Below are 19082 nucleotides of genomic sequence, written 5' to 3'. Positions count from 1 at the left end.
ATGGTCATGTGGCATGTGGATATTGTTATATGCCTCAAAACTAACCACTACCACTTATGGTAGAACATACATAAGAACATAAGAATTAGGTGCAGGAGTAGGCCATCTGGCCCTTCGAGCCTACTCTGCCATTCAATAAGATCATGGCTGATCTTTTTGTGGCCTCAGCTCCACTTACCCACCCTCTCACCATAACCCTTAATTCTTTCATTGTTCAAAAAAATTATCTATCTTAGCTTTAAAAACTGAAGTAACGTCAACTACTTCACTGGGCAGGGAATTCCAGAGGTTCACAACCCTCTGGGTGAAGAAGTTCTTTCTCAGTCTACTCCCCCTAATTTTGAGGCTATGCCCTCTTGTCCTACTTTCATCCTCTCTACGTCTACCTTTACTATTCCCTTCATAATTTTATACATTTCTATAATATCCCCCTCATTCTTCTAAATTCCAATGATTATAATCCCAGTCAACTCAGTCTCTCCTCATAAACCAACTGCCTCAACTCCAGAATCAACCTCGTGTCACAAAGCTAGTCCTTTTTTTCCTAAAAACTGTTCCTTGGCTCAATGATACTCTGTCCTTGATTTTTTTTTAGTCCATAACAGATTGGGGGCTCTTTGAGGGATTTTAAACAGCGAGTGGTAGATGCTAGTGTCCTTATTTCAGGTGCTGGTTTGGTCGGGTAGACAATGCTTGGGATAGTAATGGCTCTTTCAGTCGCCAAAAGTTTTCCAGATGTGAATGCGGTGACTTCGGAAGTTTTGCGACAAGAGAATAAGACCAAGCTGCAGGGATTAGCAGAGAAGCTGTAGTTGGAACTGCCTGCTTCTGTGAGGAAAGGAGAGATAATTACAGCATTTATACTTGCTGGAGAAACCATGAGAATCTATAGGGATGGCAAGAATTCAATTGCAGATGAAGCAGCTTGCATTAGAGGTGAGGGATAAGGAAAGGGCAGCAGAAATGAAACAGTTTGAGTTACAATTAAAAGCAGAAGAAAGGGAAAAAGAGAGAGTTTTTGAACTTCAAAAACTGACACTTAAAAAGGAAAGTCAGCTTAAAAGGCTGGAGGTAACGGCTGAGGGTAGGCTTAGTGAGGAAGAGAGTGAGAATGAGCAAGCCCCTGGTAGTCAGACATCTAGTGAGAAACTGCTTAAGTATGTTCAAGCATTGCCTAAATTTGATGAGAAGGATATGGAAGCCTTTTTTGTCTCATTTGAAAAGGTGGCTAAACAAATGCAGTGGCCACTGGCAATGTGGGTTTTGTTGATCCAAATGAAACTTGTAGGTAGGGCTAGTGAGGTATTCACATCACTATCAGAGGAGGTATCTGGGGAGAATGGAGGTGAAAAAAGCCATTTTAAGTGTACATGAGCTTGTACCAGAAGCTCATAGACAACGTTTCAGGAATCTAAGGAGGGACCCTGGTCAAACCTATATTGAGTTTGAAAAGATCAAACAGAGTAATTTCAATAAATTAATAAGAGCTTTAAAAATCAAGCAAACCTATGACATCCTTAGAGAGGTAACTATTTTGGAGGAATTCAAAAATTCACTGCCTGAAGTAGTGTGAAATCATGCAGAAGAGCAGAAAATTAAATCAGCAAGGTTAGCAGCTGAAGTGGCTGATGAATATGAGGTGGTCCATAAAACACGGTATGGCTTTCAAAATCAATTTCAGCCCGTGAGGGATAGAAACTGGGGTAAAGAGAAATCCTCACATGGAAAGGGAAAGGTAGATCTCAGTGAAGATCATAAGGATAACTTACCACAGGGTAAAAAAGAAACCCTTGAGGGGGACAAAGAAGTTAAAAAACTCTGGTGCTTTCATTGTAGTAAAGTGGGCCACACGAAATCACAGTGTTGGTGGGCTAGAAGAAAGCCAGATGTAGGAAAAATGGACAAATCTGGAAGTTTTGTTGGATTAGTAACAAAAAGCAGAAGGGAAGTTAGACAACTGCCTCAGAGTGTACAAGATGATCAGAGTTTGATTAAGGAGGAAGTGACAATCTGCTTAAAAAATATATACATAGAAGGGTAAGGTTTATTCTCATAGGCCAGGGGTAAAGAGATTACAATATTAAGGGACACAGGATCCTCTCAGTCTGCAATGCTGAAGGATGAGGAGATATGTGCTCCTGAGAGACTATTTCCAGAAAAGGTACTGATAACAGAAATTCATGGTGAGACAAAAAGTGCTCAATTGTGTAAAGTATGGCTAGAAAGTCCAGAGAAGATTGGAAAAGTTGTGGTAGGAGTACTGGACAAACTCTTAGCTCCAGGAATACAATTTGTCCTTGCAAATAATATAGTTGATTCATCAGTAGGCGTGCTGCGTACTCTAGTTGAAAAGTTAGTGGAGACGTGGGCAACTGAAGACATGGAGAATGTTTATCCAGGAATTTTCCCTGATTATGTGATCACAAGATCACAGAGGCACAGGCTGATACAAGAGGGATCAAAAGGCACAAATAAGGAAGCTGGAATAGTGTTATCTGATTTTTTTTATCAGATACGTGGCACAGAGAAGGAGCAAATGAGTAAACATGCAAGTATCTTTAACTCTTCTAAGCTGATTGAATTATAGCAGAAAGATGATAACTTAAAACAGTTATATCAAAGGGCATTTACAAAGGAGAGTGAATGCATTCCTGTGTGTTATTACTGAACAAATGATGTCTTAATGAGGAAATGGAGACCATCACAAATTCAAGCAGATGAGAAATGGGTGGAGATTCATCAAATTGTTTTGCCAGTAGGGTAGAGAAAGAAGGTGCTGTGAGTAGCGCATGAGCTACTACTTGGAGGTAATTTAGAGGAAAATATAGGCTAAAATACAAAAACATTTTTACTGACCTGGACTACACAAAGATGTACTTGAATTTTGCCTGATGTGTCATACATGTCAGCTAATCAGAAAACTACAAGCAAAAAACCTGCAATTTTATTACCTATTCCAGCATTTGAGGAACCTTTCACAAGAGTTTTCATTGACTGCATAGGTCCCTTATCACAAAAGTGGGAATAAGTATTTATTAACAATAATGGATGTGTCGACTTCCAGAGGCAATCCCGTGATGCAACATCACAGCAAAAAGGGTTATAGAAGAATTACTTAATATTTTTACTAGATACAGACTGCCAATAGAAATCCAGTCAGATCAAGGATCAAACTTCACATCCAAACTATTCAAGGAGGTTATGGATAACTTGGGAATAAAGTAATTAAAATCTACTGCATACTCTCCGGAATCACAGAGATTGTACATTTTGCAATCAAAGATGCACTGAATGAATTGACCAAATTCAGTCCATTTGAATTAATTTTTGGGCATGAAGTAAAAGGACTGTTAAAATTGATTAAGGTGAAATTAGTAAGTTAGAATTCAGAGACCACCCATTTGACTATGTATCACATTTTAGAAAATGACTAAATAAAGCTGGAGAGTTGTCTAGACGGCATTTAAAAGAATCGCAGCATACAATGAAACAGGAAGCGGATAAGAAATCACAAATTCACAATTTTGCAACTGGGGATAAGGTATTGGTGTTACTTGCAGTAACACGTGAGCCTTTAAAAGCAAGTGGACTATATCGAATTGAGAAGAAATTGAGTGAGGTGAACTACTTGTTAAGGACTTCAGACAGGAAGCAATCTCACAGAGTGTGCCACATGAATATGCTCAAAAGGTATTTTGATAGAGAAGAAAAGCAAGAGGAGAAGGTGTTAATGTTTAAAACACAGAAGGAAGAACCAAGTTCAGAGGATTCTGAATTGGACTTTCCTCATATTAAATTGGACAATGAGGAAGTTGTCAAACATTGGGATAAATTATTGCATTACCTTCTACAAGAAAATCAAAATGACCTAAAAGAGTTATTACTATCACATGGGGAGATATACAGAAATAAACTGGGAAGTACTAACCTAATTGTGCATGATGTAGAGAAAGGAAATGCTGTTCTGATTAAGTAACCTCTTTATAGGCATAACCCTCTAAAGTTGGCACTGGTTTAGATACAGTGCATGTTCCAAGATGGCATAATTGAATTGAGTTTCAGTGACTGGAGCTCACCCGTAGTCATGATGCCAAAGCCCAATGGTACCCAACGGTTTTGTGGACTATCGCAAAGTCAACGCCGTTATAAAGACTGATGCATATCCAATTCTATGGTTGGAAGACTATGTCAAAAAATGGGACAAGCAATTTATATTTCTAACTGGGACTTGCTCAGAGGCTACTGGCAAGTACCTCTGTCAGAGAGAGCAAAGGCAATTTCGGCTTTTGTAACACCAAATGGACTATATCAGTTCAAAGTCATGCCGTTTGGCATGAAAAATGCTCTGGGCACATTTCAGAGACTGACTGATAAGGTAATTGCCGGATTATCCAATTGTGTGATGTATATTGATGCCCAGGAAATTTTTAGTCACTCATGAAAGGAACAATTACAGCATTTATCAGATTTGTTTGTTTGACCTGGGAAGGCTGGCTTGGTGGTAAACGTTGCTGAAAGTGAATTTTCCAAAGCCCAAGTGACCTTCCTGGGCCATGTTATTGAACATGGACAAATGGCCCCACAGGATGCGAAAACAAAAGTAATTGGAGAATCTCCCCCACCATCGACTAAAAAAGCAGTCCCATGGTCCATGGGGTTGAATGGATTTTACCAAAAGCTTGTGCCAAACTTTAGCAGTGTGGCTGCTCCACTCACCGAATTGTTAAAAAAGGGCAAAACGTTTCAGCGGACAGTGGACTGCCAAAAGGCATTTGACAGCCTAAAAACTGTGTTAACCATTGCCCCATTATTAGCCACACCAGATTACATGAAGCCTTTCAAGATGGCTATCGATGTCAGTGATGTGGATGTCGGTGCGGTTCTCCTGCAGGAGGACGATGTGGGAATAGAAAGATTCATCAGGTATTTTTCCAGGAAATTGAATTTTCATCGACAGAAATATTCAACAATGGAGAAAGAGACTTGAAGTTTGGTGTTGGCATTACAACATTTCAGCATTTATATTATCAGCAAAACATCTGACACAATCGTATGCACTGATCACAACTACAAATTGACATTTGTGGAAACATTTAAGGACAAAAATACCAGACTGTTTAGATGGAGCTTGTTGTTGCAGCCATTCAATTTGACAATTGTGCATGTGGCAGGTCGCCAAAACATTCGGTTGTGGGGTGGGGGTGGGGTGTACCGCTGCCTGAATTTGCATGTGGTTGTGCATGTTTATACTTAGTATAGTGTATATGTGTGTTTAGATTACTAACTGGGTTTTTGAAGGGTTAAAAATGAGGCCATCTTTTGGTATTGATGGTTCATTCTTTTAAGGGGGCAGGTGTCACAAAGCTAATTCTTATTTTTCTAAAAGCTGTTCCATGGCTCAGTGATATTCTGTCCTTGATTGTTTTCAGAGGGGTAATAAACCAGGTCGGGCTCCATTCAGATGGGGTTTGGTGCTGAGACTAAAAGGATTTTGAGAGGCTTTTTGTTTATATGTAAGCAGATGAGATTCCAGGCCAAAGTGGTCATGCTTTAGAAGTGACCTGTAGAATGAAAGGGGAGTGGTCAGCTCTCTAGCTGAGCAATTTATTTTTGTCCAGAACTGGTTGGGAGTTCAACAGTGAGCTGTGTGGAAACTCTCTTCTCTCACTTCTAACTTCAAACTGTAAGCATCTGATCCTTTTCTGTACTGCATTTTAAAGGGGGTTTGCTCATTGGGACTGTTGTGTATATTTGGAATAGCATACTTAAGTCTAGTTTGGTTAGACTGGGTTCTGTAGGGGTACTTTATTCTGTTCTTCATGTTTCATTGTGTAATTTTGTGAATAAATTTTTTGTCCGTTTTAAACCCGGTAGTTAACCTCGCTAACTTAATCCAGGTAATTTTCACTGTATATTTACTGAAACAAATTGCAAAATTATGGTTTGGGCTGCCTGCTCGAGGATGTTTTGAAAGGTCTGGCCTAGTCCATAACACTATTGAATCTCCTCTGTACCCCATCTAGTGACAGTACATCCTTTCGCAAGTAAGGTGACCAAAACTGCACGCAATACTCCAGGTGTGACCTCACCAGCACCCTGTACAGCTGCAACATAACCTCCCTGCTTTTAACTTAATCCCTTTCGTTAAAAATCACACAACACCAGGTTATAGTCCAACAGATTTAACTGGAAGCACACTAGCTTTCGGAGCGCCGCTCCTTGATCAGGTGATTGTGAAGGACACAATTATAAGGCACAGAATTTAAAGCAAAAGTTTACAGTGTGATGTAACTGAAATTATTGAAAAATACCTTAACTGTCTGTTGAGTCTTTCATCTGTTCAAATACCATGATAGTTTCACTTCTTTCACGTGTAAATCACAAAATCATTTTTTAAAAGTTGCATTCTCAGGTTAGCTGTAACAATTGATGTTAGCTAAACATTATGTTGAAGGTGTTAGCCCCCTGTGTTCTCTGTCTATGCCATGATGTTTAGATTGATTCTAATCTAAAAAGTGAGATAACAGAGTTTTACATGAATCCATGCAGTTTTTGAGCAAAGTACAATGTAACTCTGCAAGTACAAATTCACCCCGCAAAATATATGTGTGCATGTGGGTCTTTGTGTGTGTGTGTGTCTGTCTGTCTGTCTGGGTTGGGGGTTGTGAGTGTGAGAGAGAGTGTATGTGTGTAGTGAGTGTAGAGTGTCTTAAGTCTGTGAGGGGGTGGGAGTGTGTGTGCGTGTCTGAGGTGGGGGGTTGTGAGTGTCTGTGAGAGAGAGTGCATATGTGTGTACATGGGTATAGAGTGGTCTAAGTCTCTGAGAGGATATAGGGTATGCCATTTAGGACTGAGATGAGGAGAAATCTTTCCACACTGCAAGTGGTGAGCCTGTGGGAGTCTGTGCCAGAGAAAGTGGCTGAGGCCAGAAGATTTACTATTTACATTAATGAGTTTAACTGATGGGACAAAGGTAATGTATTGAAGTTTAATGTCAATACAAAGTTAGATGCAAAGGGGTTGCAAAATGAGCACAGGAGATTTGGGGACATGATTGAAATGTATAAAATTATGGAGGGCATAGTTAAAGTAGACAGGAAGGATCTTTTTTCCTTGATGGACAGATCAATGACTAGAAGGCATAGGTTTAAGGTAAAGGGCAGAAGGTTTATAGGGAATGTGAGGAAAACCTTTATCAGCCCCAGAGGGTGGCGGGAATCTGGAACTCATGGAGCTGTAAGGGTGGTAAAGACAGAAACCCTCATAACTGTTGAAGAAGGGTGGTAAGGACAAGCCAGGGAACTACAGACTAGTGAGCCTGACGTCATTGGTGGGCAAGTTATTGGAGGGAATCCTGAGGGACAGGATGTACATGTATTTCGAAGGCAAGGACTGATTAAGGATAGTCAACATGGTTTTGCGCGCAGGAAATCGTGTCTCACAAATTTGATTGAGTTTTTTGAGGAAGTAACAAAGATTGATGAGAGCAGAGCGGTAGATGTGGTCTATATGGACTTCAGTAAGACGAGGTTCCCCATGGGAGACTGGTTAGCAAGGTTAGATCTCATGGAATAAAGGGAGAACTAGCCATTTGGATACAGAACTGGCTCAAAGGTAGAAGACAGAGGGTGGTAGTGGAGGGTTGCTTTTCAGACTGGAGGCCTGGGACCAGTGGAGTGCCACAAGCATCAGTGCTGGGTCCTCTACTTTTTGTTATTTACATAAATGATTTGGGTGCGAGCAAAAGAGGTACAGTTAGTAAGTTTGCAGATGACACCAAAATTGGAGGTGTAGTGGACAGCGAAAAAGGTTACCTCAGATTACAACAGGATCTTGAGCAGATCGGCCAATGTGCTGAGAGGTGGCAGATGGAGTTTAATTCAGATAAATGCGAGGTGTTGCATTTTGGGAAAGCAAACCTTAGCAGGACTTATACACTTAATGGTAAGGTCCTAGGGAATGTTGCTGGACAAAGAGACCTTGGAGTGCAGGTTCATAGCTCCTTGAAAGTGGAGTCACAGGTAGATAGGATAGTGAAGAAGGCGTTTGGTATGCTTTCTTTTATTGGTCAGAGTATTGAGTTCAGGAGTTGGGACGTCATGTTGCGGCTGGACAGGACATTGATTAGGCCACTGTTGGAATATTGCGTGCAATTCTGGTCTCCTTCCTATCGGAAAGATGTTGTGAAACTTGAAAGGGTTCAGAAAAGATTTACAAGGATGTTGCCAGGGTTGGAGGATTTGAGCTATAGGGAGAGGCTGAACAGGCTGGGGCTGTTTTCCCTGGAGCGTCGGAGGTTGAGGGGTGACCTTATAGAGGTTTACAAAATCATGAAGGGAATGGATAGAATAAATAGACAAAGTCTTTTCCCTGGGGCTGGGGAGTCCAGAACTAGAAGGCATAGATCTATGGTGAGAGGGGAAACATATAAAAGAGACCTAAGGGGCAACTCTTTCACACAGAGGGTGGTACGTGTATGGAATGAGCTGCCAGAGGATGTGTTGGAGGCTGGTACAACTGCAACATTTGAAAGGCAGTGGGATGGGTATATGAATAGGAAGGGTTTGGAGGGATATGGGCCGGATGCTGGCAGGTGGGACTAGATTGGGTTGGGATAACTGGTCGGCATGGACGGGTTGGACTGAAGGGTCTGTTTCCTGCTGTACATCTCTATGACTCTAAGTATCGAGATGTGCACTTGTGATGCCAAAGCATACATTGCTATGGGCCAAGTATTGGGAAATGGGATTAGAATAGATAGATGGTTGTTTCTGACCAGTGAGGAATCAATGGGCCCAACAGTATTTTTCTGTGCTGTAGATCTTGATTAGTAAGTGGACAAGAATGCAAAATATAACGCAGAAGAATGTGGAGCTTTCTACTTTGGGAGGAAAATGGAAAAGTAGAAAATCTTTTAAATGGTGAGAGACTGGGAAATCTTGGTATTTGGAGATAGCTTGTAATTGAGTTACAGACCGTGCAAAAACAGCAAACAATTGGGAAGGAAAACGATACATTAATAGTTTCTTTAATTGAACCTTAACTTTCACTGTTTGATTGACAGTGTTATGAGAATGTAAGCAGGCCAAGGCTCTTCAAGGGAAACATTGAATGTCTGATTGTTTTTTTAACTTTTATGAGGATTTCAAAAACTTCCCAAGTTACTGAAGCTGCTTTGTTTCTGCACCTTGTTAATAATGGAAAATGCATAGAGGCAGCAAAATGGCAGGGGGTGGGGTGGGTCTGGGGGTTGGTGGTGGTGGATATGTGCATATTCCTTGTGTGATTAAAAGCAACTAATGTTAATTGGAGCACGTATTTCTTTACGGTTGGGTTTACACTGGGTATGAAGGAAGGAGGTACTGCTGACCTGTAGAAAAGAACAATGGCTTCTTATGCGGATTGAGGAATTTAAATCAACCTACATGTGAAGTGAACCAGCTTCTGCTGTCTCCTTTTCTAGATGAATATTTCCCAGGTTAACATGGGATGGCGGGGTCATGGGTGGTCTGGAAGAGGAATGGGTCACATGGTGGTATGTGGAGGCAGCATGGGATTCGTATTGGGGAAGGTTGAGGATATGTTTTTCAGTGTTCATGGTGCTACAACATCTCTGGGGACTGGGTTAATCAGAGTTCGTGGCGGCAGGGTGGCTCGGTGGTCAGCACAGCTGCCTCCCAGAGCCACTGCCTCCGAGCACCAGAGAGCTGGGATCGATTCCAGCCTCAGGCGACTGTCTGCGTGGAGTTTGCACATTCTCCCCATGTCTGTGTGGACTTCCTCCCACAGTTCAAAGATATTCAGGCTAGGTGGGAAATGTAGGGATACAGGAATGGGGTGGGTCTGCGTGGGATGCTCTTCGGAGGGTTAGTGTGCACTTGATGGGCTGAATGGCCTGCTTCCCTACAGTGGGGATTCTATGAGATATTCAGGATTCTGAAACTGTAAAAACCCCCAAAATTCAATAGAAGACAAAAATAAAGTTCAAGGACCAGCCTCCATGCAACTTAGTGGAGTGAGGGCCTTGACAAAATTGATGCTGGGAGGATGTTTCACCTGACTGGAGAGCCTGGAACACAGGATCTCTGTCTCAGTATCAGGGGGCAGCCAAATCTTTGGAATTCTGGAACTCAGAGTTATGGGTGCTCAATGGAGTCAGATATTCAATTCAAATGCTGATAGATTTTTGGCACCAAAAGGAATGAAGGGATATATAGATACAGCAGGAGGGTGCAGTTGAGGTAAAAGATCAGCCAGGATCTAATATAATGGCTTGGAACAGGCTCTAAGGGTTGGAAGTAAAACTGGTTGCAGATTTGTTCTGCTTAAGACAAATTTGATCCCTGTTAGTTCTCATGTCACCCTTGAAGTGAATCTCACAATTTGGATTTACCAGTAGCTTTCTTTTGCTATCAGTACTGACCCATTTATAAGGATGTTATCTCAATTGCAAAGTAGCAGGTGGAAATATCTATGTCAAATGTAGAAAACAGGATATGTTTTTCAGTGTTCATGGATGCATTTAACTTAGATACTGGTTATATTCCTGAAGCACACCCAATCTGATTTATTAAAGTGTTCTTCTATCAATACTTGGCCTGTCCTATATGTGATTCTTCACATTCAGCAAAGTGGTTGACCAGCCTCAGAAATGGCCACCCAAGCAATTCAGTTATTTTTCCGAAGACAGTTCATTTACATATAAACATAGAGATTAGGAGCAAGAGTAGGCCATTCAGCCCTTCAAATGTGCTCCGCCATTTAATATGATCATGGCTGATCTATCTCATTTTCTCCCCATTTCCTTTGATACATTTAAAATCTAAAATAAAAATATCTCTTTCTTAATTTCTACCCTCCCAAAGGTAAACAAAACTGGCATTAATGTTGGCCTTGCTATGAATGAGTAAACAAAAGGAAAGCTACTTTTGGGATTGCTGCAAACTTTAGGTGGACATGAATCCAATAACAAGAGAAAAGGCAAATCTTTGACTCTGATCACGTATTCAAACGGTTTACTGTTGTTTTTTCAAGATTGATGTGAAGAATGACATACAGCTGAAACTAAATTTTTCCAGCAACTACTGCATATCTCTCAATATTCCTCTGTGGTCACCATAATGATGTGGTAGCCTACTTTGCACTTGCAATCTTACTTCAAGAATCTGAAATTGCACCAGCCATTGTCCCAAATAATATTTAATGTTTACATGAAAGATAGAGTAATTAAATATATGCCATATACATGGTGAAAAGATTAACAACCTGTGGCTAATAAAACCAACTGAAATTCCTGACAAGAATGTGTAGCAAATTATATAACCACCCACTGTAAACCCATCAAATGTGGCTTTCTGAAATTTCTTTGTCTATAATGAATCTCAGAAGTTTAAAATGATACCAGTATTTGTCTGGTTTGGGCTGCAAACCTCCAGGAAAAACAGCATGTTTTAATAAACTATACTTACCCTGGGATACAAGGCCCACATTCTGCATCGGTCTCTACAGTGCCTGGTGTCAAGACAGTAGCCCGAAAGAATCCCTCACAATCTTTGTGTCTTCTGCAGATCTGGTATACACCCTTTGAGAATTTGCCATTCTGGCAAGGTTGGCAGCCATAGGAATCATCCTTAACTCCATATCCACAGTTCTAAAAAGAATTCACACACATTAGAACTATCGATGATTGGAATGAGAAAGTTTGACTGGCCAAGGTCTGTATACGAGGAGTGCAACTTAAGAAATAGGCCACCAATTTTACCAGTAACAACTCTCCCCTCCCGCCCCATGCTGTAATACACTCACTCATTCCACTTGTTCGCTACTGATGATTATGAAATTGAATAAAGAAGTTTTGATTTTTCTTTACATCACAGACGTGCTAGGAAGATGTGAAGTAGAATATTGTTAAAGATTATTTAATTTGATGTTGAGTATTGTTTAATTTGATTCAATACAGGTATACTCACTATATACTTTTCTGGTACACTGTTTCAACATTGCTTTTTTGTTAAAAGCTGTAGCAACATTAAGTTTTTTGGGACCATTCTACCTGAGTATAATGGATCCTGATTCTTCTGAAATGCAACTCTGTTTTCAAAAGGAGGGTACCAGGTGTGAATCTAGGAATTCACTTTCAAACAATGACTGATGAAGCTCTTTGAGTATCTTATTAATGGACTAAGGAGGGCTCAAAAGCAATTTTCAAATTGGATATTGCCACATCCTACTAGTCTGAAATTTAATGGTGTAGAGCTTTCAGGTTTATTGCAGGAGCTGGAATATTTCTGTTCAGGCTGAGTTTTTTTTGGCACCACGAGTTGTGCCGTAAGATTGGGCACAGTACCATCCAACTCCTCTGAAATCCAGCTTATTTTCTCGAATATGACAATGGTAGATTCAATTATGACTGCTAGCTACCTTTTGATGCTCTAACTAGTAACACTATCTCCCAGCAGTGCTCAGCACCCCTAATTGGTAATAAGCTTACATTGAGCATAATTACATCTTAATATTTAAAGATAGTGTCACATGAGGCAGCACGGTGGCTCAGTGGTTAGTCCTGCTGCCTCACGGCACCAGTGACCCGGGTTTGATTCCACCCTCGGGTGTCTGTGTGTGTGAAGTTTGCACATTCTCCTTGTGCCTGTATGAGTTTCCTCTGGATGCTGTAGTTTCCTCCCACAGTCCAAAGACGTGCAGGCTGGGTGGATTAGCCATGGGAAATGCGGGTATAGGGTAGGGGACTAGGTCTGGGTGAGATGATCTTCGTGGGGTGGTGGAATCGATGGGACAAATGGCCTGCTTCCACACTGTAGGCATTCTATAATTCGATAAGCGACATTGACCCAGCATGGTTTTCAAACCAGAAATCATCCCAGGCATTATTTTCAAATTGGGGTAGGGGGAATCTAAAGTCCTGAAACATTACAAACATATCCAGAAGTTGGTATTGAAAAGCTGGAAAATGAATCAAGTCCTTCATGATATCAGAGCCTGTTAGGTGCTAAGGCAAATTCATAGGTGATTGTGGTGCTCCCAACTCATTGCTAATCGATAGGGTCAGAGAGAATTAAATTTTTTGGCCTTTGTTACACATTATTGAAGAGTAGTGATAAAACTATTCACATGGTTTCATACAGTTACCTACTTCTATGTAAAAGGCATAACAACTAAAGTGATGAGCTGGATTCAATGTGAATATTCTAAAATTGCACTGAGTTATTCTACACTACTCTTTTACAGAAGTATCTCTTTGTCTGCTTTACAGTTGGCATTTATTGAATATTGTGAAATTTCAGTATTCGCATACCAACACAAGCAAAAACTACCAGACACTTTTACAGTACAAGTGCATGTACTGTTTTAATGCATCTTTTTTCTCTTAATCTAATTTTGCTTTCACTTTATGTAGCCTTTTTTAATGTAAGTGGCTTGATGTAGAAATCAACTCTTTTACTTCACCCTCCTTGATCCCCGATATCAATTTCGCAGTCATTCAAGCTCATTAGTTAAAGAGATACACTTGTGCTTGTATTATTTATTCACATCCCAGATGACCTCTTTCCCTCACTGTGCTGCTACGAACGACCTAGCACAGTAAACTTAGACCCACTGCTTCATGTTTAACTAATTTCTTCCCTTCTGGTGTAATCCTTGTACCATGTTCTTGGACTATATACTATTCATTGGCTGTTACTAGTCTTTAGTCTATTATTCCCTCTTTCAACTTCCTGGACTCCTGTTGTCACTGCCATAAAAGGCAATGACTGGCAATTCATGTGGAAAAATTCATGAAAATGAATCCACAACCTCTCATTCCAGAAAAGTGCAGGATATTCCAAATGTGCTGCTCAGTGCATTATGCCAGCTGATGATCTTCATAAGAAAATATTTTCCAATTTTTCTTGATTTATGTTCCCAAAATTATGTGAATGTATTCGCCTCTTCATGAAGATAAATCATTGAAATTCTATCATGAAAATCTCACTGCCTTAGATAAAGTAGGAACAGAGGAGCACAAGTGGTCCTTTAAGCTGAATTCAATAACATTGTGGCTAATTTGATTGTGCTTTCAGATCCACCTTCCTCTCTGCCTGTATAACCTTGACTCCCTTGTCTATCAAAAATCTGCTTAACTTGACAAAATACCATGACCCCATGTCAAGTGCTGTTTGAGGAAGAGAATTCCACTGACTAATTACCCTCTGAGAGACAAGTAAATCTCCTTATCTCCAAATTCTTTTTCAAACTTCTGGTTCAAATCTCCCGCACATGAAGAAACATTATCTTGATATCCATCAGTATCTTCTATGTTTCAATGTGACCTTTTCTCATCTAGTAACTTATATGTTCCTTTTCTAAATACAGTTAATTTGTTAGAGTGAATATAATCATGGTAACTTAGCAACAGTATGCCTGTGATTGACAAAGAATATTAAATATATTCAATCTAGAACAGACTTCAGCTTAAAAAAAAGTTGAATATGTTTAATTACCAATTGAATAAGCAAGAAGGAAGCAAATATGTCAAAACACATGCACAAAATAGAAAAAAAACTGAATTCAAGCATGGATTAAAAATTGCACAAAACCATGCATTTGTTACATTTTTAAAATTATATCTTCACACTATGTTCACACATTTGACTTTTCTACTTTTTTCAAATGGAGAAGTAGTTCATTGCATTTTTATTTTAAACTAATAAAAGTTCATACATTAACTCAAATGGAAATGTACAAAAATACATAAATAATTACAATCCACACTTTAATTAATCAGCCAAAGGCAGCTCCTTATTTTGCTTTAGGAAGCTTAAATGCATCTTTCACTATCTTTGAAAGTATATTTAAAAGCGAGATAAATCGGTTCTTGACTGTCAAGGGGATCAAAGGTTATGAGGGGACAGTGGAAGAACAGAGTTGAAAAACATATCAGCCATGACTGAATGGCGGAGCAGTCTCAATGGGCAGAATGGCCTAATTTCTGCTTCTATGTCTTATGGTCAATATCACTGTAATTGTAATAGAGATATCATTCAGGGAATGCAAGATTCAGAGGGCCAGCATTTTTCGTTTATCATTAGTTGCACAGGAGAAACTTATGGTGATCTACCTTCTTGAACTACTGCAGTAAAACAAAAATCAACCACCATTCATCTCAATGCCATTTACACGACCTTGCTATGTAGAAAAGAATGCTGGATTTATTAGTTTTGAGCTTGTTTTGGATATGAAAGGCTCTATATTAATACAAACTGGTCTTACCTTTCAAAAAATTCAATTATGCTAGCAAAGGAAATTGCTGGTCATTACAAAATAATAGTTTGGAAGTAGCTTTAAAAGATTTAAATAGTAAAGTTCTTTTCAAATAACACTATTGATGAATTATCACAATTCACAAGACATGGGCATTAGGAAGAATTTTCAGTTGTACTTCTTTCATTTTGTACTTTAGGAGGAAAACGTTGTGCATTCCACACAATTGTTCACCAAGACTCTGTAATTTCAGACAACGCAGTCCTTGTTCTTGTAAGCAAAATACATTACAGGATAGCCACAATTAATTCTGGGGTTTCTGAAATAAGGAATTTTGTTCTGTAAACATTTCAGATCATTGTTTTCCAGAGTTTAACAAGAAGTCTGTGTTAGTGAATTCTATGACAGAAATGTGATAAAACTGAAATCTGGAATTCATTATAATGATTCCAATCTGAGAGAACAATTACAGTTAATTGTAATGTGAGTCAAGCTTGTTAAGTTGTAAATGAGGCCCATGACCACTGATATTCCTCATAATAACCAAAATAGGTAACATTACAAACACTGAATCGTAAAACAGAGCTATGGCAATAGTCTGTTGTTCATATCAAAATGGATTTGAAGGGATTAATTTTAAAATGACATGGTAATTTTCTAACCTTGGCAAATGGAATTGTTAAGTGAAGGTCCAGTATTCCTAACAGAAGAGGAGGAGGCATTGGTGTAATGGTATTGTAACTGGTTTAGCCATCCTAAACCTTTGGCTAATATTTTGGGGACATGGATTTGACTATATTAGATGCTGAAATTTGAACTCACTCACCTTTTAATTACATTTTAATGAATTTTAATTATAGCTCATTAGCAGGTATGCAATTCTTGTCAATTGTGAGAAAAAAATCCATCCAATTTTAATTGTCTCATGACCCTGATAGAAGGGATGTGCTGAAAATCAAACTTTACTATTCCACAAGTCATCACAAATATGAAGTATGGGTAATTTAATCTCTAGGATTGTTAATTTGCCTAAGTGTGACCACTGTCTAAAATATAATGAAACATGCATCAGGTTTTAACATAAACAAGAAAACAAAAAGCAAAATTATTGTAACAAACACTCTAACTTGTAGCAAAATGGATTATTAATTACTACTTTACGAACATTAACCACACCCCATTAAAATCCACACACGTAAGCATTCATTCACAAATAGGTCAGACAGGATAGACTAAACAGCAGCTGGGACCCTGAGGATGGGTGGGCCCACAGGAGGATCAGTGCTTTTTGGCCATGACTCCATTTCCTGGGGATGAGTGAGTCTCAGTGTCAATGCAGGCATCATATGTCCCAGAACACTGTGATGTGACTGTGAAAGCTGTTTGATCAGGACCTCAGTAATGCAGGAGTAGGCCATCCTCTCCAGGTGGTTATGAAGGTGACAACTGCTTTGAATTTGTATGGTGACATGCTCCTTCCAGGGGGTGACCTGCTTGGGACCTATCAGTTATCCACCAACAAATGCGTCAGGACAGTGACCAATGTTGTGAAGAAGTGTCACTGGATCTGAAATGTTAATTCTGTTGTCTCTCCACAGATGCTGCCATTTTTCAAGCAATTTCTGTTTTTGTTTCTGATGTTCAACATCCGCAGTTATTTTGGGCTTCTTTTGTTTGCTAACCAGAAACGTTGCCATTAATAACTAGCTTCTTGACAAAAAGATGCAATTACTTCTTTACCCAACCCAAAAACCTAGCTGTTAACTCACACCTGGAAAGAGGTTTTCAAAATCACTGTCAGTTACATCATTACCTTGAGACTGAAATGAATTACTGATGGCATCGACATGATGATGGGGTATAAAGGTTGGACTTCGAATCTGTTGTCAAGGAAATCACTGATGGGTTTTTATTTTCATGACTTTTTGCACTTATGTGGGTCAAAGGGTTCATGATACTAAAGGATTAATCTGGCCCAAATTTTATGATTGTGATATCAAAATTGCAAGTCAATAACAAGAAAACAATCAGAGGAATTATTATTCGCAACATTACTTGAATTCAACTGTAACCCTTGAACTTTAGAAACTCCTTTATGTTCTAACGAGATGGGAGTACAAATCTGTTAATCAATGCTGGGAAAATCAGGAGCCAATCACATAAATTTGTGCCTATATTTGATTCGCAGATTTGTGTTTACTCTAGTTAAATTCTATAGGAGCTCTCAATTTCAAGATTCTTGCTTACTGTCCTGTTTAGTCAAATACAAAATTATATATTTCTGTTAAGTTTCTAAGTGCAATGCAAGTTTTATGTGAAAGGATCAAGAAAAATAGTTTTAAGTAAAACTTATCTTATTTCTAAATGTAACTTACCGAAACAGGTTCTTCACCTGAGTGACATTGAGGACAGGCATGGCAAGACCCCGTTGTTTGGTTAAAGTATTCATTCTCCCCACATTCTGAGGAGTAGTCAGCAATAACTAAAGAGATCAGGGATACCTGACATTCAAGAATAGATTGTTATCAGATTGCTAAACATTCCCACTACTAAAATATTCACATTTATTTCAATAAATATTCCTGAAGCAAGTAAACATTAAGACATAAAGTAAAATGACTTCACCATAAGAGTGCTGGGTTATTACTCATTGATGTGATAGATGTTAGGGCCAGTTATATCTATTCTTATGACTAATTCTGGAATCACAAAGCACCAAAGTTTAAAATCAGACATTACTTATAATTTACAGACAAGTGAGACTTTGCTAAAACACTTGCCTCAGGGGATAGACAAGATTCCTTGCAGATGATCAGCTCATCCTGTTAGTTTTGTATTTATGTGACTATAAGCCTGGCTATAAATTATTGAGTTTGAGATTCATGTTAGTAAATTCCTGGCAAATATCTTGTGACTGCTGTGTCTAAGGTAAAATAAGCCAGTGGTCTGACTTGAGAGTTCATTAGAACTATTTAAAGAACATTGCAAAATAATTGATAAAATCTGAAAACTGTGTTGAAGCCATTACTGCATCTCAAAAACACTAGTGAAATTGTACCACTAAGATGGTAAGATAAATATTCAATTTACAATACTTTTAACAAAAAAAGACGTGCATTTATGTAATGTTTTCATGCCTACTTGACAACTCAAAGTATTGTTATAAATCAGAGTCATTTGAATCAGAGTCATGGCTGTAATGTAGAAAATACAGCAGCCAACTAGAACAAATTCTCATAAGCAGCAAGGTGATGGTGGCTAGATTTTTCAATTTTCTTTGTGATGTTCATTTAGAGATGTATAAAAGCCAGGACATCTATGTCCACTCACTTGTCTTTCTTCAAAACAATGCCAGGGAATCCTTTATACTAATAAAAGTGGGTTTGCCATCTCCCACATAAGAAGGCACTACTACTGAGAAAATGCTGTGATGGAGAATTAGCTATGATTTTGTGCTCAAGTCCTGGAGAAGGCTTCAATATACAACTTGCTGATCATATATTTCCATTTTGCAAGGACGGATCTTTCTGTGACCAAAGTCTGATATTGTCAGCTGTGACTGGAAGTGCGTCCAGAAAATTTAAAACCATTACGGACTCTTCCATTGGTGGTAGCACCAGTGATGTATCTGGCAGCAGGAAGCGACTCAATGCATCCCCAATCACTAATTGGCCTCCGGAAGAGTGTTTCAATTTGTACTTATACACATTTAATATTGGAGCTCACTGCTGAATTCAGCCTGAAGCTATGGGAGGTACTGCCTTGTCTTCTTTAAGTAGATCTAACAGGAGTTTACGGTCCATTAGTATAAAAAATTTACGTCT

General features: G+C 39.1%; 1 protein-coding gene across 6 annotated transcripts in view; it reads right to left on the bottom strand.

The window, feature by feature from the left end:
• Positions 1–19082, bottom strand: part of edar (ectodysplasin A receptor) — a 95588-nt gene that overhangs the window by 29983 nt on the left and 46523 nt on the right. For all 6 annotated transcript variants that reach the window (XM_072577540.1, XM_072577537.1, XM_072577535.1 and 3 more), the window contains 2 exons: positions 17634–17759; positions 11469–11650 (listed from right to left, as the gene is read on the bottom strand). In XM_072577540.1, coding sequence (XP_072433641.1) covers positions 11469–11650; positions 17634–17759 — 308 coding nt within the window. The remainder of the gene's footprint in view (positions 1–11468; positions 11651–17633; positions 17760–19082) is intronic.

This window comes from Chiloscyllium punctatum, chromosome 9 (genome assembly GCF_047496795.1).
Source record: "Chiloscyllium punctatum isolate Juve2018m chromosome 9, sChiPun1.3, whole genome shotgun sequence".
Lineage (NCBI taxonomy): Eukaryota > Metazoa > Chordata > Chondrichthyes > Orectolobiformes > Hemiscylliidae > Chiloscyllium > Chiloscyllium punctatum.
Note: the sequence above shows the minus strand (reverse complement) of the source record. Positions and strands in the feature narration are given on the sequence as shown.